Source organism: Esox lucius, chromosome 13 (assembly GCF_011004845.1).
Source record: "Esox lucius isolate fEsoLuc1 chromosome 13, fEsoLuc1.pri, whole genome shotgun sequence".
Taxonomy (NCBI): domain Eukaryota; kingdom Metazoa; phylum Chordata; class Actinopteri; order Esociformes; family Esocidae; genus Esox; species Esox lucius.
Genome location: NC_047581.1, coordinates 7,978,176 through 8,005,804, shown reverse-complemented (window position 1 = coordinate 8,005,804; position 27,629 = coordinate 7,978,176). Strand labels below are relative to the sequence as shown.

The following is a 27,629-nucleotide window of genomic DNA, read 5'->3' as shown; positions in this document are numbered from 1 at the left end:
GGATTACAGATTATTTTGAAAAAAATGTATGTTTACATTTGGATTTAAAAAGAATAGGTGCGTGAAATAATAATGACACATTGCATGTTTGAGTGTGTTATCTAATATTTTAAAAACATTGTTATTTGAACCAAAATAAGAATTGTGCGCCTCAGTTGTGTGTGATCATCATGCGTGCAAAGTTGGTTCGCTGGCATAACCGCATTAGTGATGGGCGAAGTTTTTTGGCTGGTTGGATGGCTGATAAAAAGTATTTCTACAATAATATTAGCCGAGCCATATAAAATGCTGGCAATCTACTCAACGCATCTTTTTCAGAACAATGATAGGCAAATAGGCCTACCTGGTGTTTTCAAGTTTCAAGGTTTATTTGTCAAATGCACTGAACACAGCCAGGACAAGTTGCACCGAAGAATTTAGACAGGAATTGTTTCATAGGTTAGGTAACTATTTGTTAGACAGCTGTAACATTGCGCTGCCTTCAAGATAAAACATTATATGGAATTTACCACGACATTTGAGGAGAAAAGGTGTGTTGGGAAGCACTCTGCCAAAGGATGATTATTTGCATTTGACGCAGCCACATCAACTCCATCCATACATGTAGGCCATGTGATTTTGCTTGCTTTGCATCTTTGAAAATTGTGTCCATTGGTTATCATTGGCTGCTGACGTCATTTACTTTAAGCTAAGAGTGCAGGTTTATAATCAGTTTATTTATTAGTGTTTTTTAAATACATCACTGGTGGCACTAATAATCACGGGTGAATCTTGGCGCGGGTAAATCTTATTTCTATGCGGGTGTTCACGATTGCAAAAGTGCATTCGCGTGCCTGGGTTTTCTGCAACATTTTGAACAATGTTGTTGGTTGTGGAGCAAAACATCAGTCTACTGCAGATTTAGTATATGCACGAAAAACTACAGATATCTTAATTTTTATATACAACAATGTACCTTTTAGAGTAATTTATTTTATGCCATTTATTTTTCAACAACGTTTTGAAGCAATTATAAACATGAATAAAACAATAACAAAAAATAACAGAATAGGCTTAACCATCATTAGATTTTGGTTTATGTTCAGATGAAAAAGAAGATTCTGGAAGATCGAGGGTTATTGGATTAATTGGAATGACTGAATATCTGACAGACATTTAGCATGTAATGTAGAGATGTTACCCATTCATATTGAAGTAGAAGCAATGGTTAAGAAACCGTTTCCAAAGGCACTGTACACAACCCATAAGATAAAATGCAAATTCCGTTTTTGGCCAGCTATGTAAACTCTAACATTGATTGATCCTACAAAAGGTATTCAATTGGTTATAGGCTATTCCTATTTTTTTCCCCAATGCCTCTTAATATGAAAGTAATTTAAAAGTAATTGAATTATGTTACAGAGTTTGAGTAATCCATAAATTATGTTACTGATTACAAATGTGGACAGGTAACTTGTAACTGTAATGGATTACATTTAAAAAGTAACCTACCCAACCCTGTTGACAGTCTTACTATAGGTTATGAGGAAGCAAATAGACTTAGCTGGAGCACTGAAAGTTCAACTTCCTGAATTAAAGGCAACGGTTATTTATTTAAATAGAAAATAAATACCTGAGAGACAAAGGAAATTGCAATGTTCACCTGACAACCAGAAAATATACTTATAAATCAATATACTAATTCTGGTAGTTCATGACCTCACATGGCTTAGGCTAAGAAATATTTTGTGAAATGAAGACATTGCATGTTCTGAAAAAAGAAATGTGCATCTGTTAGCTGGCTACTCAAGCAGGAAGGATGACATCATGAAGTCAGGTTGGCTTTTGTAGGCTGTTTCACTGGCTGCTATTTTAGCCATTTAAATCAGTCATTTCAAGCGCGTCATGTTAACCTACATTTACTTTTATGCAGATTACTGGCAAACAAAAGACCTGCATATCATTGGCTAAGCTCTCATTTGAAAGCGTTATATGAATGACAATAGACCGCAAAATCTAACAAAAAGGCTGATTTAAGCTGTCAATGTTGTAAAACTAGCATTCAGTCTACACAAGTCCAACATTTTCTTCGAGCCCAAATAGAATAGACGCACTACTCTCGGGGACAATGTCCTTTTTTTCGCTGTCTGTCAGTTTACTGTAAAACCAACGCAAAATCTAATAGACATTGTTCAATTTGCATTGAGCAATGCAATCGTTGTCTATTTCTTGCAATCCATCGAAGTATGTCCTGAAAATAGAGTAGGTTGCAGAACGTTCACTCGCTACAAGGTATCCGCCGGAAAACAGTCTGTGGCACAGCCAGACAGTCTCGCTACATTGTAGACCCAGCTGTCTAGTGACACCTCGCTAACCGTCAAACCTTTCAAAACGACAATTCTCAAAATTGACGGCTGAAGTTGAAATGCTTTAGAGTAAACGCAAAACGGTTTAAAAATACAGTTAATTGTGTACCGAGTGATTTAGTTTGTAAATGTAGAAGAACCAAACTGACATATATGGTTCGCAATACACTTACCATGAGCTCAGGTGCCTTTTATGAAAAACCGTCCTCTATTCCTCATTTGTGAAAGCATAGCCTATTGTCATCGATTAAAATGGAATTTATGAACGAACAAATGTCCAATGAAACCGATAATGAAGATTGTTTTGCGAGCAGCTCAAACTAACCAACAGAACACAGTTGAACTACCCCTACGCACTTCATTGGCAGTCTATCTGGTCACAACAACAGATGCGTTCAAGTCTCAACTAGTCCTCATGCTATCTGGCAATAAGAAATGACGAATAGTAAGTACATTTGCCTGCAGTAGCTTAACTATGAAGACCAAATCCACAGTAATATACTTCAATTTCAGCTTAAGGAAACGAACACACGATGACAGGGTAGAAGGAAGTGTCTCTCGACTCGTGCACGAGGCCAGCAATTTACAATATCCGTGAACCCAATTTAAATAAATATGTATTCTTTCATTACAAATAAACCAAAGTATTAACTGACCAGTGATGCTCTTGTTCCTATTGAAGAATCCCACGCAAGAACATTTAATCCAACTCCGCAGGAGACGACTTTCTGAAGTGTTGTCAGGACTTCCTGAATGGAAGGTCGAGACTCTTCGCACGAGAACGGACCTCGTCGTTGACAGTTAGTTTGACAAGCGGAAATGTAATAAGTTCGTATGTATTTTATCTGGCAAGTGGCAAGCAGCAGCTCTTGCTTGTTGTAGCAGCGATGTGTACCTTCAAACGGTTTGGCAAAAAAAAGAGAAAAAAATACCCCTATGTGCCACAATTGCTAGACAATACATTTGTTTTTCAGTTTATATATACAAATCAAGTTCATTCAAAGCAAACAAAGACAATTGATATGAGGTAAGGATGAGGAGAGAAATGATGCATCGGTTGTCAGCTATAGAGGATCATTCAAACAAAACCATACGCAGACTATGGCAATTGTATTAGGTATTAGTTCAATTGAAGTGTTCATGAAGAAGCAGCCCTACAATATAGTGTACATTGCAATTGTGTACATAAAACCTAGGCAATCCTGTAGGGTTAGAGGCTAATGTGTTACTGTTAAACATTGCATTTGTGGCAATAATGAACACTGAAAGCGATTAATGTCGTTCAGAGAAAAAAACCCCGTCAATTCCGACCAAATGTGTCAAGGCAGTGTCCACAAAAGAATAAGGCGACACTGCCTTCTGGTGCTAGAACTTAGAATGACAACGACGATATCAGAGAACACTTATGCTACATAGTTCTTTAAGGGATAACCCTCTGGAGGCCTGGTGAATAAAAAGGTGCACGCCAGTCACATGATCCATCTTTTGCCATAAAAGTAAAATAAGTAAAATACAGTAAAATAAGCATACTGGAATCCCTTCATGTGGAACAAAGAAGGTCCAAAGTCCAAAGACAGTGCTGACAGTTGACTCCCCACAATACCCCTACATTTCCTTTCCTTGGAAACAGTTGTTGTTGGACAAAACCAGAATTCCTTTGCGCCAGCACCAAGTGCCCAAGGTCTGCCACAGTATACGCAGAGAGGGACCTCATAGAAGAAGCTCTAGCGGCCTGAATCATCGCAATGACGTTCAGGGAGAGTCTGAGGTATAAGCCTTCCCAGAGACGAGAACCTCCGGTCACTCTCTTGGAACGGGACCAGCTGACTAGTAGGGACCAGAATGGTAGTTCCAGCCACCAGGAGCCTAAACCGGGGCCAGGTATCACATCAAAGCAATAATTGCTCAGGGGCCGAACGTATGGACACGAAGGCCCAGAGAGGCCGAAAATGGGATCAGCACCACATCCCTGACAGGCCAAATGGGATGACAGCCACCAATGATGTCATCATTCCCAGGAGTTGAAGGGGCTTGCGAAAGTGAACTTACACTCCGGGATGGAATCGGTAAGAACAGCAAAAAGCAAAAATCTGTGAACGGGTGCAAATGCAGAATTTAGAATCTAATGTAACTTGAGACTTAAAAACTGTACCTGCTGGGATTGAGTCTGGCAACTCTTCTCCAGATCCACTCTGAACCCCCCAAAATAGTTTGTCAGATAATTATAGCAGGGTGCACTGCCACCTACTGGTGTGACGAGGCTACTATTAGCCAATCTTTAAAATAAGATAGCACCATTTGTCCCTCAGTCTCAATGGAGCCAGAAATCCCCCGACCACATTAGAAAAGGGTGGAAAGACAGGTAGAGGCCAAAAGGGCCACAGTCACAAAATAAAACCTGAAACACTTTCTGCATGGGGATATATTTAAATACACAGAAGTGCTGTGAACATCACCCAACCAACAAATGTAAACTAATGCTGGGCCCCCGTGAGCAGTGAAGTGAAATGGCTTTCACCGCCTCCCCAATCACACATCTGAACATAATTCAACTTACTGTTCTGGAGTGCAGAGGGATTTCAAACTCCTTTATCCCTCAAAGAACTGCAGGGTTTTCTTCATGGAGAATGGTGCAATATCGCACAACACAAAGTTCAGAACTTGTATGACAGCATTCCAAGAAAGATTGGAGCTGTTCTGAAGGCAAAGGGTGGCCCTACTCTTTTTTAAGTCATAGATAATAATAATTATTATAATAATAATAATTGTTAGGTGTTTCCATAATTTTGTCCATCCCTTATACAGTGGGGAGAACAAGTATTTGATACACCGCCCATTTTGCATGTTTTCCTACTTACAAAGCAAAAATCCAGAAAATCACATTGTATGATTTTTTTATAATTAATTAGCATTTTATTGCATGACATAAGTATTTGATCACTTACCAACCAGTAAGAATTCCGGCTCTCACAGACCTGTTAGTTTTTCTTTAAGAAGCCCTCCTGTTCTCCACTCATTACCTGTATTAACTGCACTTGTTTGAACTCGTTACCTGTATAAAAGACACCCGTCCAAACAATCAATCAAACAGACTTCAACCTCTCCACAATGGCCAAGACCATAGAGCTGTGTAAGGACATCAGGGATAAAATTGTAGACCTGCACAAGGCTGGGATGAGTTACAGGACAATAGGCAAGCAGCTTGGTGAGAAGGCAACAACTGTTGGTGCAATTATTAGAAAATGGAAGAAGTTCAAGATGACGGTCAATCTCCCTCAGTCTGGGGCTCCATGCAAGATCTCACCTCGTGGGGCATCAATGATCATGAGGAAGGTGAGAGATCAGCCCGGAACTACATGGCAGGACCTGGTCAATGACCTGAAGAGAGCTGGGACCACAGTCTCAAAGAAAACCATAAGTAACACACTACGCCGCCATGGATTAAAATCCTGCAGCGCACACAAGGTCACCCTGATCAAGCTAGCGCATTTCCAGGCCGTCTGAAGTTTGCCAATGACCATCTGGATGATCCAGAAGAGGAATGGGAGAAGGTCATGTGGTCTGATGAGACAAAAATAGAGCTTTTTGGTCTAAACTCCACTCGCCGTGTTTGGAGGAAGAAAAAGAATGAGTACAACCCCAAGAACACCATCCCAACCGTGAAGCATGGAGGTGGAAACATCATTCTTTGGGGATGCTTTTCAGCAAAGGGGACAGGACGACTGCACCGTATTGAGGGGAGGATGGACGGGGCCATGTATCGCGAGATCTTGGCCAACAACCTCGTTCCCTCAGTAAGAGCAGTGAAGATTGGTCGTGGCTGGGTCTTCCAGCATGACAACGACCCGAAACACACAGCCAGGGCAACTAAGGAGTGGCTCCGTAAGAAGCATTTCAAGGTCCTGGAGTGGCCTAGCCAGTCTCCAGACCTGAACCCAACAGAAAATCTTTGGAGGGAGCTGAAAGTCTGTATTGCCCAACGAAAGCCCCGAAACCTGAAGGTTCTGGAGAAGGTCTGTATGGAGGAGTGGGCCAAAATCTCTGCTGCAGTTTGTGCAAACCTGATCAAGAACTACAGGAAATGTATGATCTCTGTAATTGCAAACAAAGGTTTCTGTACCAAATATTTAGTTCTGCTCTTCTGATGTATCAAATACTTATGTCATGCAATAAAATCCAAATTAATTACTTATGGACCATACAATGTGATTTTCTGGATTTTTGTTTTGTATTCCGTCCCTTACAGTTGAAGAGTACCTATGATAAGAATTACAGACTTCTACATCCTTTGTAAGTGGGAAAACCTGCAGAATCGGCAATGTATCAAATACTTGTTCTCCCCACTGTATATACATCCCTATTTACATCAGCAGTTGTCACAAACTGCTCATAAACAGCCTAAAACTGCAAGTAAGTAACAACCAGAAAGTGATGCACAGTGGCTAGGAAAAACTCCCTAGTAGGGTTGGAACCAAGGAAGGAAACTAGATAAGAGTTTCTAATCATATGCAGGATTCTTGGGTAGTCGGTTTTATATAGAAAAGAGATCAGGGTCCAGAGTAACTTAGAGACTCTTCACTGTTTTTTGGAGAAAATTGTTCATTGAGAGATCACACATCAAATGTCTTTGTTTCTTGGGACTTAAAATCAGCATTTTCCAAGATAAAATAAGAAAATGATCTGTCATCTTCTTCCTCGGGTCTGAAACAAGGTAAGCAATTTTGGGGCAGCATATAGATTAGATTCAACTTTATTTAAGTACAGTACAAATAAAATGCAGTAAGCATCTAACCAGAAGTGCAAAAAGAGGGCAGAAAATGTAAAATTATTTACAAGTATTAAGTATCTTTATATTACATGTAGAATGTGCAGATGTGCAATGAAGGCAAATGCAGTGCAAATGACAATACTAAATTGAATGCAAATAGAGGAGTGCAGAAAGTTTACTAGTATTAGGTGTAGTGCATAATAGAAGTGGGATAACAGTTGTTCGGTAACAAATGGCAATTTATAAATGGCATACAAGATGTGCAAACAAAGCAAATGAAGGAATACTGTAGGAGGGTAGCATGAGCAAAAAAGCACAGTGGCATTTCTAAAAGTGCAGCGAGACAAATTGAATGTACACGGTGCATGTGCAGCTGGAATGCGGAGACAGCAGCGGTGAGGTTCCTGAGGTAGACCTTTACCTGTAACCACTGAATACATCCATTATCAGGCTTTGCAAGGCAGTGTCAGAGTAGTACAATGGAGTAGAGCAACAAGGTCCCTGAGAGGTGGGGGGGGGGGGGTGATATGTGATAGGTCACAGAGTTCTTTAGTCCGTATATTTTATGTTTAATGTCTGGTCTTTATTTTGCTGTATACATTTCAATGATGGCTTTTATTGTGATAAAAAAAAAAATCATTAGTCAAAGAGCATCCAAAAATCTTTGGGTTGTCCGCTCACAGCAAGGTCCTTGGTTGGGGAACAAGTGAGTTTAGTTGTTGTGGGGGTAACGTAATAAGATGGTGGCCTGGATTAAGGAAAAAATATTTACAATATCCATTCCACAGGAAAAAAACGAAATCCAAGGTATGATTGTGGCGTAGCCCCAGAAACACTTTGGACAAAACCTTGTGAGTCAATTGTCTCTAAAGGCTTAGGAGGGGGTAACTGGCGTTCCTGTGGATACTGAAGTCACCTAAAAATATATATATATTATAAATTCAATATATCCACCATCTTTCGTCAAATCAAACGTTTCATAATAAATTAACAACATTAAGTAACTATTTCGAATTCCCAGATTCAGATACCAAATATTATAGTGACAACATTAAATGTTATCATTTGTGAATGTGTGGTATTACTTTCGAAACGTGCACTTTTGCTCAATTGCAGGAAAAGCAGAACATAACCGCGAAAATATTGATTCTCTGCACTAGAGCTTACCTGATAAATGCCTTTTTAGATTCTACAGATTAGGTGCAGCTGTATGGGACACGCCTTTATATATATATATATATATATATAACCGAGTTATATATATAACCGAGTATGTATAAAAAAAAGGCTGGTCCACATAGCTTTGAGAAAATAACTCAAAGAAAACAAATATTGTGTTGTGACTTTTAGATTATGGTCAGGCATGTTGGCAGCCTACTCGCAGGTATTGGGGTCTTAACAGATGTAGGCGCTGTTTTGTTCTGAACTGCAAATTCCAAATCGATTGTTTATCTAACGTTTGTTTACAATTTTACTAGGCATCAAATGGCTTCCACTTTACTGTCACCGATGGTAGACTATTACAATGACGAAGAAGAACTTGATAGTGTGGACGAGGACGATGATCGAAGTTTCAGAGGAAGAGACTCGGAAGAAGGTAATGTTAGGTTCGCTAACGATGTTAGCTACTATGTTACATTTAGCTTGCTAGCTCGCTAAATAGGTACATTAGCTACTTGTGTGGTATTTTCAAATTAATTATTTTTTTCGGAATGAATCCCATTAAACTGCAAAGTCAGTTAGGTTTGTTAACGTTGGTTGATAACGTAACGATAGTAAGCCAACTTTTAATCAACTGCCAAGTACAGTGCTACTAGTGAAATCTAAGACAAGTACGTCTTCTGATTGTACTCTCGTTATACTGTACAGTACTGTTTGTACCTAATTAGCTGGTAAGAAATATACCTGTCAGTTTTAGAGTGGGAGGAGTTAATTCCTTTTTCAACTACAGTATCGTGCCATAATTTGCTTCCAAGCCTGTGTAACTATACTTACTCTTCTCGTTAACGATAACTTAGTTACTACAAAACCATTTCTGGTCGTGGTCTGGAAATTATTACTGTACTTTATTGTAGCTAACAACCTACTTAGTTAAAGAAAATAAAGCGTGCTGGGTAACTGTGCATTGAATCTCGATTCTGGACTGTATATAATAGTCATTCTCACTAGAAAAGGTGTAGAGAGACGCTATTTTGTAGTATGATTTAATTGATTGGCCTTTTCTGACACGGTAGTTGTGATGTTTAAAAAACGCGTTTATTTTGACCTCTTTAATATCCCTTCCATGTTCGTGAAGGTGGTTGGAATATCTGTTATCTTCGATCGAGCGAACGCTGAGACTCATTCAAAATGTCAGCTACAGTATTGTGTTTAAAGTTGACTTAGCAAATGACTTAGCAAATGTTTGATAGAAATGTGTTCGTTTTGTTAGCCTCTTAAACTGCAAATCTAATTTGCGAAACGTTAGCTAGTTCTGTAGCTTGCTGGCTACATTTAGCTACCATCCGCTGACAGGTCACCAGTCAAACTTTTGCACCGGCAGCTTAGTAACGTTAGGCTAGTTTAGTAAGCTAGCTAGTAGGGTCAGGATTGCCCTCTGGTTAATTACGTCAAGTAAATTACGAGATTATTTCCCTAACTAGCGAACTAAAGAAACTAACCTAATTAACTTCAGTAGCTACCGTTATCCGGCCCTGTCAAATATTAATTGTATCTGTGGCCTAGAGGATTGAGTCATTGCTAATATATAGACTGGTTAGCTTGCCACATCGCTCGCCTTGAAGTTGGCTACATGAGCTAACTTAACATTACGCATTAGCAACCGGTCTATCAGTCATCATGCGGCAAATGTTCGACAATCAATGTAAACCGTTTGCTATGGAGAATGAAGTGGTTAGTCGAGTGAGAAAGGACTGATGACATCAGTAACTTTATTCTTTAGTACTTTCTGTCAACAACATCTTGATACAAACGACCTAGTATTCGTTGAATGTCTAGCAGTTACTCGCCACCTTGCGTGTGACCGTACGCTACAAGCTAGGAAGCTAACTCCAGAATTTAACCTACGACATAACCAACTTCGCTAAGCACTCTTCGAATATATATTTTTGGGAATAACCTGTGCATTTTCACCAGCGTCACCACCAATTTGTTGTATTTTATTCTAAACGGAAATGGCTGGCAATACACTAATGGGTGATGCAAATAAAGGTAACTTTACTGAGTGAATACCAAGGTTTTTACCAGTCTAGATAGTTTACTTGATTTTCTTGGCTTTTGTGCCGGAATTTTAATATAAAGGACTAAAGTGTTATAAAAATATTGTTAATATACTATGTAATAGCTGACAATTGCCCCTTTTCAGACACTGAAGACGCAAGTGAAACTGACCTAGCGAAACATGACGAGGATGACTATGTGGAAATCAAAGAACAGTGAGTTTTCCCCATAAAAGGAGTATCACATTACATACAATATAGGTAGCCTGATCTAGAAAACATAAATTAGACAAAAGTAGTTGGTTCTGATGATGATTGTGATTATTTTGTTGCAGAATGTACCAAGACAAGTTGGCATCATTGAAAAGACAGTTGACACAACTCCAAGAAGGTAGACTGTTTCCCTTACTGCATTTATGATTTAGATTTACTAAATGGCCTTGTGGTTCAATTGTCCAGTTAAAGATTGTAGGGGTTGGAAGAACAATCCATTGCCAAATCACACCAGAGACTGTAATAAACGACCTGATTCATCTCTACTTGGCACTGAGATTGGAGATAGGCTCTAATTCTTGCGTAAGTCCTATCTAAGTTAGACCTCTTCAAATATAAACCAGACATATATTTTGTTTTCTCAAATTGTGGGCTATGGTCTATGATTCACACTTGTTAGTCCAGAAAAGCAGCCTTGCATTTGAACCAAGTATTGCAACTGATGGTAGGTACAATGGAATCTGTATGTGCCAACATTTAGATGTTTGGGGCATTGGTATAACTTTTAAAAAAAATCAAATACTTTATTGGCCCTGCTCATTTACGCAAACAGTGCCGTCAGAGCTGTCTACCAATTAAGGACACTGTTTAAACAGTAAAGTGACAGTTTGGCCTAAATTATCATGGGGCAATTCCATGGTAAAACGTATGTTGATGCTTAGATATGTTACTCTAAAATATATACCAACAAATGCCATTGAGTGTAACAAGCAATAAAAGATTTTGCATAATTGCAACTTAACTACATCCACTAAACATTTGACATTTTACCAATGGTGTATGTATTGTGCAAATGGTACAGGAGGCTTGATATCAGACATTTAGTTTACTGTGTAAATTATTCAAATGAGTCAACATACACTCACCTAAAGGATTATTAGGAACACCTGTTGGATTTCTCATTAATGCAATTATCTAATCAACCAATCACATGGCAGTTGCTTCAATGCATTTAGGGGTGTGGTCCTGGTCAAGACAATCTCCTGAACTCCAAACTGAATGTCAGAATGGGAAAGAAAGGTGATTTAAGCAATTTTGAGCGTGGCATGGTTGTTGGTGCCAGACGGGCCGGTCTGAGTATTTCACAATCTGCTCAGTTACTGGGATTTTCACGCACAACCATTTCTAGGGTTTACAAATAATGGTGTGAAAAGGGAAAAACATCCAGTATGCGGCAGTCCTGTGGGCGAAAATGCCCTGTTGATGCTAGAGGTCAGAGGAGAATGGGCCGACTGATTCAAGCTGATAGAAGAGCAACTTTGACTGAAATAACCACTCGTTACAACCGAGGTATGCAGCAAAGCATTTGTGAAGCCACAACACGCACAACCTTGAGGCAGATGGGCTACAACAGCAGAAGACCCCACCGGGTACCACTCATCTCCACTACAAATAGAAAAAAGAGGCTACAATTTGCACAAGCTCACCAAAATTGGACAGTTGAAGACTGGAAGAATGTTGCCTGGTCTGATGAGTCTCGATTTCTGTTGAGACATTCAGATGGTAGAGTCAGAATTTGGTGTAAACAGAATGAGAACATGGATCCATCATGCATTGTTTCCACTGTGCAGGCTGGTGGTGGTGGTAGTGTAATGGTGTGGGGGATGTTTTCTTGGCACACTTTAGGCCCCTTAGTGCCAATTGGGCATTGTTTAAATGCCGCGGCCTACCTGAGCATTGTTTCTGACCATGTCCATCCCTTTATGACCACCATGTACCATGATGGCTACTTCCAGCAGGATAATGCACCATGTCACAAAGCTTGAATAATTTCAAATTGGTTTCTTGAACATGACAACGAGTTCACTGTACTGAATTGGCCCCCACAGTCACCAGATTTCCACACAATAGAGCATCTTTGGGATGTGGTGGAAGGGGTGCTTCATGCCCTGGATGTGCATCCCACAAATCTCCATCAACTGCAAGATGCTATCCTATCAATATGGGCCAACATTTCTAAAGAATGCTTTCAGCACCTTGTTGAATCAATGCCACGTAGAATTAAGGCAGTTCTGAAGGCGAAAGGGGGTCAAACACAGTATTGGTATGGTGTTCCTAATAATCCTTTAGGTGAGTGTATATGCCACTGTGATTTAAAACTTTTTAAATTGTGTACTTTGTTTGGAATACATTTTAAATATTGGCTCAGCAAAATAGAATTCAATTTGAATAGCCTATATATTGGGATGAGCGACACGCAGGCCTTTTCTCTAACACAGTCACCCCCAGCAACGGTGCATATGTGCCGATTCGCTTCACACAGCAGAAAAGTTAAGCTTTGTGCATCAACACTCATTGTGGCAATTGTCCCACTTGGCATTTTACTTTTTACATATACTGTTGAAATTGTTCAAAGCAGTCATTGGATGTAGTTGTATTGTTTGAGATATATATACATACATATACACAAAGTATCTCACAAAAGTGAGTATACCCCTCACATTTTTGCAAATATATGATTTTATCTTTTCATGTGACAACACTGAAGAAATTAAACTTAGCTATAATGTAAAGTAGTGAGTGTACAGCTTGTATAAGAGTGTACATTTGCTGTCCCTTCAAAATCACGCAACACACAGCCATTAATGTCTAAATCGCTGGCAACAAAAGTGAGTACACCCCTAAGTGAAAATGTCCAAATTTGGCCCAAAGTGTCAATGTTTTTGTGGCCACTATTATTTTGCAGCCCTGCCTTAACTCTCTTGGCATGGAGTTCACCAGAACTTCACAGGTTGCCACTGTAGTCCTCCTCCATGACGACATCATGGAGCTGGTGGATGTTAGATAGCTTGCGCTCCTCCACCTTCCGTTTGAGGATGCCCCACATATGCTCAATAGGGTTTAGGTCTGGAGACATGCTTGGCAAGTCCATCACCTTTATCCTCAGCTTATTTAGCAAGACAGTGGTCGTCTTGGAGGTGTTTTGGGGTCGTTATCATGTTGGAATACTACCCTGTGGCCCAGTCTCTGAAGGGAGGTGATCATGCTCTGCATTCATGGTTCCCTCAATGAACTGTAGCTCCCCAGTGCCGGCAGCCCCAGACCATTACACTCCCACCACCATGCTTGACTGTTGGCAAGACCCACTTGTCTTTGTACTCCACACCTGGTTGCCGCCACACACGCTTGATTGCTGCTACATCTGAACCAAATAAGTTTATCTTGATCTCTTCAAACCACAGGACATGGTTCCAGTAATCCATGTCCTTAGTCTGCTTGTCTTCAGCAAACTGTTTGCAGGCTTTCTTGTGCATCATCTTTAGAAGAGGCTTCCTCCTGGGACAACCGCCATGCAGACCAATTTGATGCAGTGTACGGCGTATGGTCTGAGCATTGACAGGCTGACCCCAGCCCCCCCCTCCTTAAACCTCTGCAGCAATGCTGGTAGCACTCATAGGTTAATTTCCCAAAGACAACCTCTGGATATGACGCTTAGCACGTGCACTCAACTTCTTTGGTCGACCATGGCGAGGCCTCTTCTGAGTGGAACCTGTCCTGTTAAACCGCTGTATTGTCTTGGCCACCGTGTTGCAGCTCAGTTTCGGGGGCCTGGCGCTCTTATAGCCTAGGCCATCTTTTTGTAGAGCAACAATTATTTTTTTTCAGATCCTCAGAGTTCTTTACCATGAGGTCCTCAGTTTTGTCACATGAAAATATATAATCAAATATTTGCAAAAACATGAGGGTTGTACTTACCTTTGTGAGATACTGTCTATATATAAGCAAAGGTTCTTGCTTGACATGCATCTTCAGTTACAAAAGTGTCAGTGTAATTTCATGACCCTAAAATGGCCAGAATGTGAAAAATTATTTGGGTATGTTTGAAGTATGCCACATTCTCATCCCTGCAGGTACACTTCAAGAGTACCAGAAGAGAATGAAGAAGCTGGACCAGCAATACAAAGAGCGGCTTCGGAATGCTGGTAGGATTTCTTTGTTTTTTCACACCTATATGCTTCATTCTTTAGCTTTTATTTTAGAACTACACCAAGGGTGTAGGTTTTGTAATCCAAGTCAGTGAGAGACATGGATTAACTGCCAATTTAGTTAAACCCTTGTCTTGTCTTTTTCTACAGATCTCTTCCTACAGCTGGAGGTAAGACATGTTTGTTAATATTACCAAACATTTTTGTACCATTGAATCATTAATCTGCCATGTCTTTTTGACACTGAAAGTCATTGGGCCTCACCTGTCTGATGTTTTTCTTTCTTTTCATTTTGTATTAATATTATTATTATTTTTTTGTTTCTTTTTCAATTTTTTTCTCTTTCTTAGTTTTTTCTTCAGGATGTCTTTCTCCTTTTCTTTTTTTTCTCTTCATTACATTTACTGTTATTGTTTTTATGTAATACTGGGCTATATACAGTTAGTGCATTCATTTTAAGATGGGTAAGTGGATAAACAGGACAACTTGGTAGCAATCAGCCAAGTAAATGCTTGAAGAAAAAATACAAGCATTAATTAATAAAGGCAAATGGCCAGCACTCTGGTGTCCTTGCTTCAAAGGTAATCTGGTTCCACCATTAGCGTGCCAGGGCACAATCATTTTGACTGAGTGGGTGCTGACCTTGTTTAGGGGTGGGACAGCTAAAAGCCCTGAGCCGGCAGAACATAGAGCTCTGATAGATATGTAGACTCTGAGGATTACCTGAAAGTAGGGAGGGGATGTTCCCTTTGCTTATCCATATGCAAGCCCTAATGTTGTGTAGTGGATGGTTGGGAAGGTTGAACGTAAGGTGGCTTCGGTTTAGATGAGCTGCAGTACCTTTTTCTCTTTCTCAGACAGAACAGGTGGAGAGGAACTACATCAAAGAGAAAAAGGCTGCGGTGAAAGAATTTGACGATAAGAAGGTAGAGCTGAAGGAGAACTTAATTGCAGAGCTGGAGGAGAAGAAGAAGATGATTGAGAATGAGAAGTTAACCATGGAGCTCACAGGCGGTAGGATGATCACTGAGAACAATCAGAGAACGGAAACATAATCCCCCCCCCCCCCCACACACACCATAAGATGTAGAGAAAGATGTGAACTATGCGTGGGAAGACAATGTTGGCAAATTTTTCTTCTCTCATTTGAAGTGTTTTGGGAAATGAGAGCTTCCAACCCCTATCTCAGATCTCACAGCCTTAGTATTTACAAGCGCTCCAATTAAAATGTCCTGCATTGTTTTCTCTCACTTTACTTGTCTCCAATTTCCTGTCAGTATTGTTTCAGTGCAGTCATGTTATTATAGCAGTAAAGTCATACTGTCTGATAGCTAAAGGAAAATGTGTATATTGACTAATTTTTTATTTCATCTGCAGTGACCTTAGTGCTGATGGTTTGTTTCACTGTGTAGATTCCATGGAGGTGAAACCTATTATGACCCGGAAGTTGAGGAGGAGGCCAAACGATCCAGTCCCCATTCCAGACAAACGGAGGAAACCAGCACCTGATATCCTTTGTTTCAACGTGTCCTTGGCAGCTCTCTTTGCTTGCTTTATGAAAGGTTGACCAGAGGACTCAACTGGGAACATGTGTTCCAGCACACATATCGCCATTGAGGGAATTTGCAGTTTTAATGTAGTCAGCTGTGGCACCTATAATGTGATTGGGCGATCCCTCAGTCGATCAATAATTCTGAAATTGACTGTTTTTACATGGAGATGGCCCAGTCACCCAGGTGAGACTTTGCTCTGTCTTCATAGCCAGGCACTGCTAAACCCGTTTTTCTAAGATACCCTGTTAGCTTTTAACGAAAATATGTAATTACGGGTGTAGTGGCGTTCTTATGACACAAGTTGTCCTTAACTCCGCACACCTCAGTTGAATTACCTGCTGACAGAAGAACAGATAACAGAAGATCTACGAACACTGAACAAGCAGCTCAAGTCACCGAAGCGTCCAGGTGTGTCATTGGTCACACTTCAGTGCTGATACCTGATTGTTTTGTATCAGACTACAATATTAATAGGATTAGGTTTTTTCTTTTGTGGGCACTGCCCTGCTCTGTAGTATCCCTTATATAGAGAGAGAGTTCATTTTCCTGGACAGGGGAGCACATCCAAATCCTTGTTTTCCATGGAAGGGTACATAATTTTTTTATTTTTAATAGGAAATATGGCAAAATGATTATAGTCATTGACAAGGTTAGAAATAATGATATTTAATTGAAATAATAATTGTCCTTCAATCTTTGCTTTTGTCAAAGAATCCTCCATTTGGTGCAGTTACAGCCTTGCAGACCTTTGGCATTCTAGTTGACAGTTTGTTGAGGTCATCTGAAGATATTTCACTACATGCTTCCTGAAGCACCTCCCACAAGCTGAAATGGCTTGATGGGCACTTCTTACGTACCATTCAGTCAAGCTGCTCCCACAACAGCTCAATAGGGTTGAGATCCGGTGACTGTGCTGGCCTCTCCGTTATAGACAGAATACCAGCTGACTGCTTCTTCCCTAAATAGTTGTTGTATAGTTTGGAGCTGTGCTTTGTGTCATTGTCATGTTGTAGAAGGAAATTGGCTCCAATCAAGCGCCATCCACAGGGTATGGCATGGTGTTGCAAATTGGAGTGATAGTCTTCCTTCTTCTTGCTACCACCAAAACACCCCCAGACCATCACATTGCTTCCCCCATGTTTTGTGATCCGAACATGTCAAACTTAGATTCATCTATCCACATTTTTCCAATCTTCCTCTGTCCATTGTCTGTAATTTTGACGATCTTAATTAGGGGTCCTTGCCCTGAAGGGGCTCAAGGAGCCATATTATTTTTGGATGCATAGTCCTGTGACATGGTATGTGCTACAGTGACGCCACTTGGCCCATAGGTGTATACCAGGGGTGTCCAAACCATTCCACGGAGGGCTGTGTTTCTGCAGGTTTTAGTTTTTTCTTGTAAATTGGTTCCCAGTTAACACCTACACAACCAGGTGATGGTAGAAACTAACCAATTAGTAACCTGATTAGTCAATCAAGTAGAAAGAGAGAGCGAAAACCTGCAGACACCCAACTTCTGCTTGCAGATATATTTTATTTTAATTTGTCAGTGATATGGCTTTTCTTTGCAACTCTGCCTAGAAGGCCAGCATCCCGGAGTTACCTCTTCACTGTTGAAATTGAGACTGGTGTTTTGCGGGTACTATTTAATGAAGATGCCAGTTGAAGACCTGTGCGGTGTCTGTTTATTATTTGTCCTTATGCTCAGTTGTGCACCAGGGTCTCCCACACTTTCTATTCTGGTTAGAGACAGTTTGCGCTGTTTGAAGGGTGTAGTACACAGTGTTGTGTGATATCTTCAGTTTCTTGTCATTTCTTGCATGGAATGGCCTTAATTTCTCAACAAGAATAGACTGAGTTTCAGAAGAAAGTGTTTTCTGGAAATGTTCAGCCTGTACAGACATGCGTGCGTGCGTGTGTGTGTGTGTGTGTGTGTGTGTGTGTGTGTGTGTGTGTGTGTGTGTGTATATATATATATCACACACACAGGTGCATCTCAAACAGTTAGAATATTGTGGAAAAGTTCATTTTCTGTAATTCAAATCAAAAAGTGACGTTCTAGATTCATCACACAAAGTGTAATATTTCAAGCCTTTCAACATTTCATTGTTGATGATTACGGCTTACAGCTCATGGAAATTCCTGTGAATTTTAGAATAAGAAATGTACAATACAGAAATGTCGACCTGAGAAGATCTCTAATCAGCTAATTAACCACAATCATGGGGAAGACTGCTGACTTGACAGTTGTCCAGAAGACACTATCTGACACCATCCATGAGGAGGGTAAGCTACAGGTCATTGCTGAAAGGGCTGGCTGTTCGCAGAGTGCTGTATCAAAGCATATTCATAGAAAGTCTGGAAGGGAAACATTTGGTAGGAAAAGTTGCACAAGGAACAGGGATGACCGCAAAGCTGATTCAAGAACCTAGGGGGAGCTTCACAAGGAATTAACTGAGGCTGGAGTGCATCAAGAGCCACCACACACAGACGTGTCCAGGAAATGGGCTTCAAATGTCGCACTCCTAGTGTCCAGCCACGCCTGAAGCAGAGACAAATTCAGAAGCGTCTTACCTGGGCACGTCCAGAGTCAATGCAGCCGTCTCCCAGGAGATTTTAGAGCACTTCATGCTTGCATCTGCTGACAAGCTTTATGGAGATTTGGATATCCTTTTCCAGCAGGACTTGGCAACTGCCCAGAGTGCCAAAACAACTGAACTGGTTAGCTGCCCATGGTAATACTGTGCTTGATTGGCCAGCCAACTCGCCTTACCTGAACCAAGAGGAAAATTAGATATACCAGACCCAACAACAAAGACAAGCATAAGGCTGCTATCAAAGCAACCTGGGTTTCCATAACACCTCACCGGTGCCACATGCTGATTGCCTCCGTAACACACTGCTTAGATGCAGTAATTTGTGCAAAAGGAGCCCCAAGTATTGAGTGCATAACTTAACATACTTGGGAAATGCACTTTTACAGTGGGGAGAACAAGTTTTTGATAAACCTGCAAAATCGGCAGTGTTCCTACTTACAAAGCATGTAGAGGTCTGTAATTTTTATCATAGGTACACTTCAATTGTGAGAGACGGAACCTAAAACCAATCCAGAAAATCACATTATGATTTTTTTATAATTAATTAGCATTTTATTGCATGACATAAGTATTTGATCACCTACCAACCAGTAAGAATTCCGTCTCTCACAGACCTGTTAGTTTTTCTTTAAGAAGCCCTCCTGTTCTCCACTCATTACCTGTATTAACTGCACCTGTTTGAACTCGTTACCTGTATAAAAGACACCTGTCCACACCCTCCATCAAACAGACTCCAATCTCTCCACAATGGCCAAGACCAGAGAGCTGTGTAAGGACATCAGGGATAAAATTGTAGACCTGCACAAGGCTGGGTGGGCTACAGGACAATAGGCAAGCAGCTTGGTGAGAAGGCAACAACTGTTGGTGCAATTATTAGGAAATGGAAGAAGTTCAAGATGACGGTCAATCTCCCTCAGTCTGGGGCTCCATGCAAGATCTCACCTCGTGGAGGAAGGTGAGGGTTCAGCCCAGAACTACACGGCAGGACCTGGTCAATGACCTGGAGAGAGCTGGGACCACAGTCTCAAAGAAAACCATTAGTAACACACTACGCCGTCATGGATTAAAATCCTGCAGCGCACGCAAGGTCACCCTGATCAAGCCAGCGCATGTCCAGGCCTGTCTGAAGTTTGCCAATGACCATCTGGATAATCCAGAGGCGGAATAGGAGAAGGTCATGTGGTCTGATGAGACACATGACCTTCTGTAGTAGGACCTAATATGGCGTGTTTATACGTGTGCTTGTCCACTACTCTAAGCTACATTTGGAACTCAACAGTTGGACAGACCTGCTTAGAGAGACATGCTCATAAACAAAAAACAGTTTTAACAAACTTGTAACCAGACATGAGTAGTGAATAAAAATGTGAAGCAGCAGTTCCAATTGCTTTAACAAGCTCCGCAGGAGGAACAAGGAAATGCAATGGCAACATGAAGCATTGTGATTGAATTTGAGGTTTGAATGTTTGAAAGCACATATCGCACGAAAAGGCAACCTCCTTTGTTGACTGGGGTTTCATTTTGATACATGAGAAGTAATGTTTCATGTATATATTATACTTTTCAGTGTCAGTGTTGTACTTGCCAGACCATGGAAATTAAACTAAACACACTTTCCGTTTCCTTGTCAAATTGGCAGGGATTAGGCGTACCTTATCATGACAAAGATAATGCATAATATTACCTAGAATTAGTTCTGTCACCAAAAATGCATACCCATTTAAAAAAGGTTGTGGAGTAGCATATGCTCAAGCATAAATGTGGAAATACAATCAACTTGGACCAATAGATTTCCATTCATATTGAGACTTGCATTTGGTAAACGTTAAGTCAATGTTATTTTTTCTTGTACCATATCTTCTCCCCCAGCTTCCCCGTCATCTCCAGACCACATGCCCGCCGCTCCGATGGAGGCCCCCTCCCAGCGCTACGAGGCCCGCATCGAAGAGGGAAAACTCTATTATGACAAGAGATGGTATGACATGAATACATGCATGTTGGCAGTTCAGACTACACCAAGCTTTACGAAGGCCGTTTACACCCGTTATACACACATGAATACGTTCAGTCCGTTTACACCCGTTATACACGCATGCATATGTTCAGTCCGTTTACACCCTTTATACACGCATGCATTCGTTCAGTCCGTTTACACCCTTTATACACGCATGCATATGTTCAGTCCGTTTACACCCGTTATACACACATGCATACGTTCAGTCCGTTTACACCCGTTATACACACATGCATACGTTCAGTCCGTTTACACCCGTTATACACGCATGCATACGTTCAGTCCGTTTACACCCGTTATACACGCATGCATACGTTCAGTCCGTTCACACCCTTTATACACGCATGCATACGTTCAGTCCGTTTACACCCTTTATACACGCATGCATACGTTCAGTCCGTTTACACCCTTTATACACGCATGCATACGTTCAGTCCGTTTACACCCGTTATACACGCATGCATACGTTCAGTCCGTTTACACCCGTTATACACACATGCATACGTTCAGTCCGTTCACACCCGTTATACACACATGCATACGTTCAGTCCGTTCACACCCGTTATACACACATGCATACGTTCAGTCCGTTTACACCCGTTATACACACATGCATACGTTCAGTCCGTTTACACCCGTTATACACACATGCATACGTTCAGTCCGTTCACACCCGTTATACACACATGCATACGTTCAGTCCGTTCACACCCGTTATACACACATGCATACGTTCAGTCCGTTTACACCCTTTTACACACATGCATACGTTCAGTCCGTTTACACCCTTTTACACACATGCATACGTTCAGTCCGTTTACACCCTTTATACACACATGCATACGTTCAGTCCGTTTACACCCTTTATACACACATGCATACGTTCAGTCCGTTTACACCCTTTATACACACATGCATACGTTCAGTCCGTTTACACCCTTTATACACACATGCATACGTTCAGTCCGTTTACACCCTTTATACACACATGCATACGTTCAGTCCGTTTACACCCTTTATACACACATGCATACGTTCAGTCCGTTTACACCCTTTATACACACCTGCATACGTTCAGTCCGTTTAAAAATGTAAAAGAACATTGTTTTGTCAGGGAGATTCACTTAAGTCCAGAGTACTTCCACTGTGGTTGTTCTGTTGTGTACTGTTGTATTTTGTCACTTGTGTTGACCAAGAAGATTGGGCAAAATGTGATCTTTTGAGCTAGTTCATTATCAATATTATATTATGATTTGAATATTGAGAGGTTTTATCCATTGTGGAGTTGACTTTCACTAGCCACTAGATGGCCACGTACCCTTAGAAATTCTCACTGCACCAACGAAACGCACAGCTTTGCCGGCCATATTTCCAGCATGTCCGCAAAAGCTTTTAAGGAAGATTTCTCGTCTTAATCATGCACCTTTGCATTTCATAACAACATGACCTGTGGCTAATAAAAAAAGATTTCTTAGCCTGTGGATGATAGGAATGTTGGCCAAGCCGGCTCATACTATCTACCACCACGGAATAAAATTTAATTTTACTCTCATGGGGCTGGAACATGGTTTTGGCCGAGAGAGCTGTATAGCGATAGTTCTGCATCCCGACAGAAAGGATGATTGCTGGCTTCACTGGGATTATCCATCCTCTCAGGCCCCTTGGGTTGACTATAGCTCTCGCCGCATAGGATATCACGCACCAATGAATAATTCCTTTTGAAGATTGGAAAATGTAAAACGCGCCTCTGTGATGTTACAAATGGCTTTCCATGACTTCAACGTAGCCTCTGATAACTTCTGAAGTGAGCGAGATGGGGGTGAGGTGATTGAAGATTGACTGGCGCTTGCTCCCATGCTGTCTTACACTTCCTATTTCGGTATGTGTGAAAGTAAAGGCTTGGGTGAGGGCACTGGACACTCCACAGCCATGTCTACGGAAGAACAGGGAGTGCTTATGTACTTTAAAACAAGAGAGTTAAAAAAGAGGAATATGTACACTGTGAAAAAGAGTAATTAATGGTAATAGCTTGGGTGTATCCCTACTTCCTCGGAGTAAAGGTACTCTAGTTGATGTCCACGGTGAGAAGGTAGTGGAGTGTGCGCGCATGTGTGTGTGTTGACAGTATATTTATGTGGACATGAAGTCAGCTAGCCGTAATGATTTTCCAGTCGCATTTTACTGTTTTATGGCTTAGTGGTCTGCTCTACTTAACAGTGATATTCTCCTCAGGGAGAATGTATGATAATCAGAGTCCCCGGCGGGCTGCCTTACAGGAGCTGCAGAACATTATCTATTTAATATCAATTGAATTGAAATATTTGCTCTGGTGATATTGTTAAAAAGTGTTTTTAATTAAGCCTTTGCCTGGATGGATTCCTGTGCTTATCCCACAGTCGTGCCAGAGCCCTTTTTAAATGTTAAATATTTCCTCATGGTTTTTGAAGGACATTCTGAAATTGGTTCTAGACTTCCGGGGAAGGTAATTCTAATCCCCAAAAACATTCATTATTAATGTATTTTGTGTTCTTGACCTTCTGTTGACCCTGTCAGGTACCACAGGAGTCAGGCAATCTACCTGGAATCTAAGGAGAACACCAAGATCAGCTGTGTCATCAGCTCTGTGGGAACAAACGAGGTGGGTGAGAGACCTAAGGGATGTGTTTACACACTGATCCATCCCAAACTAGAACAGATTCATTTTGGCCTGGGGTCACATGCACGTGCGTTGTATGCCGATTGGTTCACAGGTCTGTGCCCATCAAACATTTACCACAACTTGGGCCTCATTTACAAACAGTTTGAGAGTTGTTTGCAGTCACTTCTGTGCCTTGTATGCGGTCACTTGCTCTGAAAAAGAGCCTAAGTGTAAAAACTATGATATACCAAAATGAATGTGTAAAAACAAAAATAACTGTAGGTGACGTGAGAACGTCCTTAACTCCATTGGAACTTTAAACCATGCATAAGTACAAACATGGAACACCAGAAGAGTCAAATAAATGTATTCTTTCAGTCATTTAACAATATTATTGTGAAATCAAATTTATTTTACAAAGACACTTCTGCATCAGTAAAAACTCCTTAGTAGGGTTGGAACCTAGGAAGAAACTTAGAGGGGAACCAGACCTAGAGGTAGCTAGTCCACTTCTGGCTGTGCTGGGTGAAAATAAATGTACATTACCCTTTTGCACCACAGTCACATTTTTGCATATTCAAATGACCAGTGGGTCAATCATCACAGGTGTGATGTGTATAGAGTTTAAGTAGAATTTTGAATAGGTGCACAACCAGGTGGACAAGGATGTTATAGAAGATTGTATGTTTTCCTAATGGCTTTGGTCATTAAAACATAATTTAATGGTCTATCCCCACAAGATGTATTTCAGAATATCAAAGCCTTTTCAAATAATATGGAATTTTTTATGATCACAAGGGATATGTCAATCCATACGATTGAGGTTTAAGCTGGTGAAATATGGACAATAATAATGTTGCAAAATATATGTATTACATTTTTTATGTATTTGTTAAATTTTATCACTTAGTCCTCCATACGCAACTGGTTGTGTGTGAATTATTGTATTGCAAGCTGACAAGTACTCTTATGGAAGAATGAGGAAATGCTTATTTATACGAGACTAAAATGTTGAGGCAAAAGTATAATTTGTTAAAAACTAAATCCAGTATAAATGCCTCATTTTTTCTGGCTGAGATGGGTTCTTATTTCCGAAGTAGCCGTACAATATATAGTGATTGTTTAAATTTTTCCTAGCGAGCATGTCACATTTTTTAAATCCCATTCACTGCATTGGGTTTATCGTGAAGGCTGTGGTGAAATTGGAATATTTTACACTGAAGCAGTTGAATGTTGTAATGTTGGAAGTATAAGCGTGATAGTATTTATTTTGTGTAGCTTACCTATACAATGTTTCTGAATTTGCATTTATGTCTCAATTTAGGTTCAGGGAAGAAAGGTCAACACAACTTTGGTTGAATTCAAATGTTTAGAAATGTTATTAAAGCTTGTAGCTTATTTAAAATACATCTTCCATAAAATATACTGTTGTGCAATAGGAGTGATATCATGGCTTATTTAATGTCACAATCAGTACGTAAAGAACAAAAACAATCTAGTGATAAATAACGTTGTGCATTTTGCCTACTTTTTAAATACCGTCATTCTTGCAGAATGTGCTAAAAAGGCAATTTCTATTAATAGGTATGGTTGAAAATAAAATATAAAAACATTCTGTGCCCACTTCTATAGAAATGTGCTAATAAATTACCATTGGGCTTTCTTTTAGAAACTGCCTTAACCTCATTCCTAATTTATAAAGCATAAGAAGGGTTGGTTAATCTGTTCATAAGTTTATTTTTAAAAATCTAAGTGAGGAAAGCACTGGCCAAATCACCAGAAATTAAATAACATTGTCCCTTGCTTCTTTAACAACAGGTTTTTAATAACTGTCAAATTCTTATTTAGGGGTGTGTTTATTTTGAGTCACATGGAATATAATACAGTGGCTTTCACAGTATAGTATAAATGAGTAAATAAAAACAATAGTTTGAATAAAGGTATAAAAAAATACATTGAATGAAGGTATATATCCATGTCACGGGACACTGTTGTAGTCCTTGTGGCAACACTGCAAAATGCTGTGAAATCTAGGAATCAGATTTTTGCCCAATTCTTCTCCCAAAGGTATGATTTCACCTACAGACGCTTTTCGTTGTTGCGTGAAGAACCAACGAGTCCTGTTTTCTTCTTTTCTCTGTCAGATCTGGGTGAGGAAGACCAGCGACAGCACAAAGATGAGGATCTACCTGGGACAGCTACAGAGAGGAGCGTTTGTCATCCGCCGACGGTCGGCGGCATAATCGCCAACCTTTTTTCACTCCATCCATCCCTCCCTCCAGAATTCTCTCATTCTCTTACATATCTGTCCATACACTATGCCGCTTCCCTCCTCATGTTGCTCCCCATCCTACGCCGTGCCCGAGGAAGTCTTCTCAACGACTTCCTGCCGTTTCAACCACAGGAAGGGAAGTGTGAGACTGCAACCCAGCATTCTGTGAATTAGTTTTTCAGCCACCCTCAAGCGCAGATGGAAGCCATTTTTCCTAGCCTTTTTTTTTTTCTCCTGTCAATAATCGAGCCCCGTCTCAAAAGCCCTACAACTGTACAGAGCTAAAGGAATGGAAAGCCGTGGTGAATGAAATGTCAAAATATACCCGCCATACATTATTGAGTTGAGTTCTTTACTTTCTACAAACACTATGTAATCCTCCCCAATTTACACAAGTGTATTGAAGGTTGGAGCAGATTTTGGAATGGATTTTTATTTTTATTAACGTGTTTTTGTGAGAGTTTCCTTGAGGTTGGTGGTTCATCTGAAAATCACGTTTTTTCTAAGATCCAAGCTTATCGGAACTACATTAAATAGGCTGGAGGGGAAAATGGACAGACAACATGTCAATCAACATTCATCTGGTACTTTCTGTTATTGTGTTTTTCTGCGCCTGTTTTACCTCTTTCTTGTAAAAATATATATATAATGTATTGGATTCACTTTTTTAAGATTTTAATTTGTATCTGTGTTGACATTAAATTAGTTCAGTTCACCTGAATGTAGAATCATATCTTTACATGGCTGCAGTGCAATTTACCAATTTTGCTTCAACTTTTGTTAATTCCATTAATCTGTTACTGCCTTTTTGTCAGTGTGAAATGCGTTTCCCGTGACGTACCTGTTGACGATGGCCTTTTTCTACAACCAACCACGCCGGCCGCCGTTGATCTGGCATTGTGTGCCACTATATTAAACACTAGTCTTTTCCACTAACCAGGTCCGTTGTTTACCGTACCTGATGACTTGCCAGCATCTCCATTCTGTGACCCTGATTTTTTTAGATGGCCAACAAATCCCCACTAGACAGCAATTTCCTCTCACATGTCTCCTCCGCTCACTCTCCCTCTACCAACCTTCACAGTGCGGAATCAATTGTCCCTGAGCATTAGTCTCCCCTCGCCCGGCGAGATTTTCATCAATGTCTTCATTGCCTTTTTGTTTGGCTCGTGTCTCCGCCATTTCCCTCGGCAGAACAAAACCTGATGACAGGTTTTAGTTGGCCTCGCGTAATGACACGGCTTGTCAAGGAGCGGCAATTGCTGTGTTTTTGGTGCTCAGTCGCTGTAATGCTAGACCGGATTGTTTGTTGTTTGTGGAAGCCCTGTATTTGATCACTGATTGCTCAATTTCGCCCAGGCTTTGAAATGAGCTAGTAAGAAATGGTTTTATCCTGTCTTGTTTTAATCCCAGACTGGCGTGTGTGTGAATTGTGGTGGGATGGGGTTGCTAATTGCAATGTTTACGTGAGGTCCACAGTAGTCGCGGCTGTCTCGTTGCAAAGTGTGTGTGTGTGTGTGTGTGTGTGTGTGTGTGTGTGTGTGTGTGTGTGTGTGTGTGTGTGTGTGTGTGTGTGTGTGTGTGTGTGTGTGTGTGTGTGTGTGTGTGTGTGTGTGTGTGTGTGTGTGTGTGTGTGTGTGTGTGTGTGTGTGTGTGTGTGTGTGTGTGTGTGTGTGTGTGTGTGTGGTCAGTCCCAACTGCAAATTGCCATGTGTCTGCTTTGAACCAGGCCATTTTAATTTATCCTGGATCAATGGCTAATTTTTCTGATTTGCTGATATTTCAATACCAACGCAAAACGGGGAAGGTACAATGGGTGCCGGTTTTCAGCAGAAGTGTGGATATAATTACATTGACATTTAGCTGCAGGACTACTGACGTCAGCAAACCCCTAATTTGTTTCGAGCTGAATGGCAAAACCCGGATCCTGGTTCAGCACTCCTAGTAATGTTGTGAACAGTGTTTTCTACATTCGTCTCAAGTTGTGCGCTATTCCCATTTTTTGGGATTCTTTTAACCCAAACT

At 40.6% G+C, this 27,629-nt stretch overlaps 2 protein-coding genes across 4 annotated transcripts in view; one reads left to right on the top strand and one right to left on the bottom strand.

The window, feature by feature from the left end:
- taok3a (TAO kinase 3a) overlaps nt 1-3,174 on the bottom strand; it is a 69,458-nt gene extending 66,284 nt beyond the window's left edge. The window contains exon 1 of one of the 2 annotated variants that reach the window (XM_010864140.4): nt 3,002-3,174. The gene's annotated coding sequence lies outside the window, so the exon portion shown is untranslated. Of the gene's footprint in view, nt 1-2,518; nt 2,876-3,001 lie in introns of those variants that run through there. The other variant, XM_010864142.4, reaches the window with a different exon arrangement.
- On the top strand, nt 3,150-26,319 carry suds3 (SDS3 homolog, SIN3A corepressor complex component). 2 transcript variants are annotated; one of them, XM_010864138.4, is made up of 12 exons: nt 3,150-3,166; nt 8,592-8,710; nt 10,478-10,547; nt 10,667-10,722; nt 14,456-14,527; nt 14,681-14,700; nt 15,388-15,544; nt 15,943-16,038; nt 16,405-16,491; nt 20,550-20,655; nt 23,248-23,332; nt 25,477-26,319. In XM_010864138.4, coding segments are annotated over exons 1-12 (969 nt in total). In that variant the 5' UTR covers nt 3,150-3,164; the 3' UTR covers nt 25,576-26,319. The 2 variants fall into 2 exon arrangements, with proteins under 2 accessions (XP_010862440.2, XP_010862441.1); XM_010864139.5 differs by lacking the exons at nt 3,150-3,166; nt 8,592-8,710 and adding an exon at nt 9,124-10,323.
- The last annotated feature ends 1,310 nt before the right edge of the window (nt 26,320-27,629 follow it).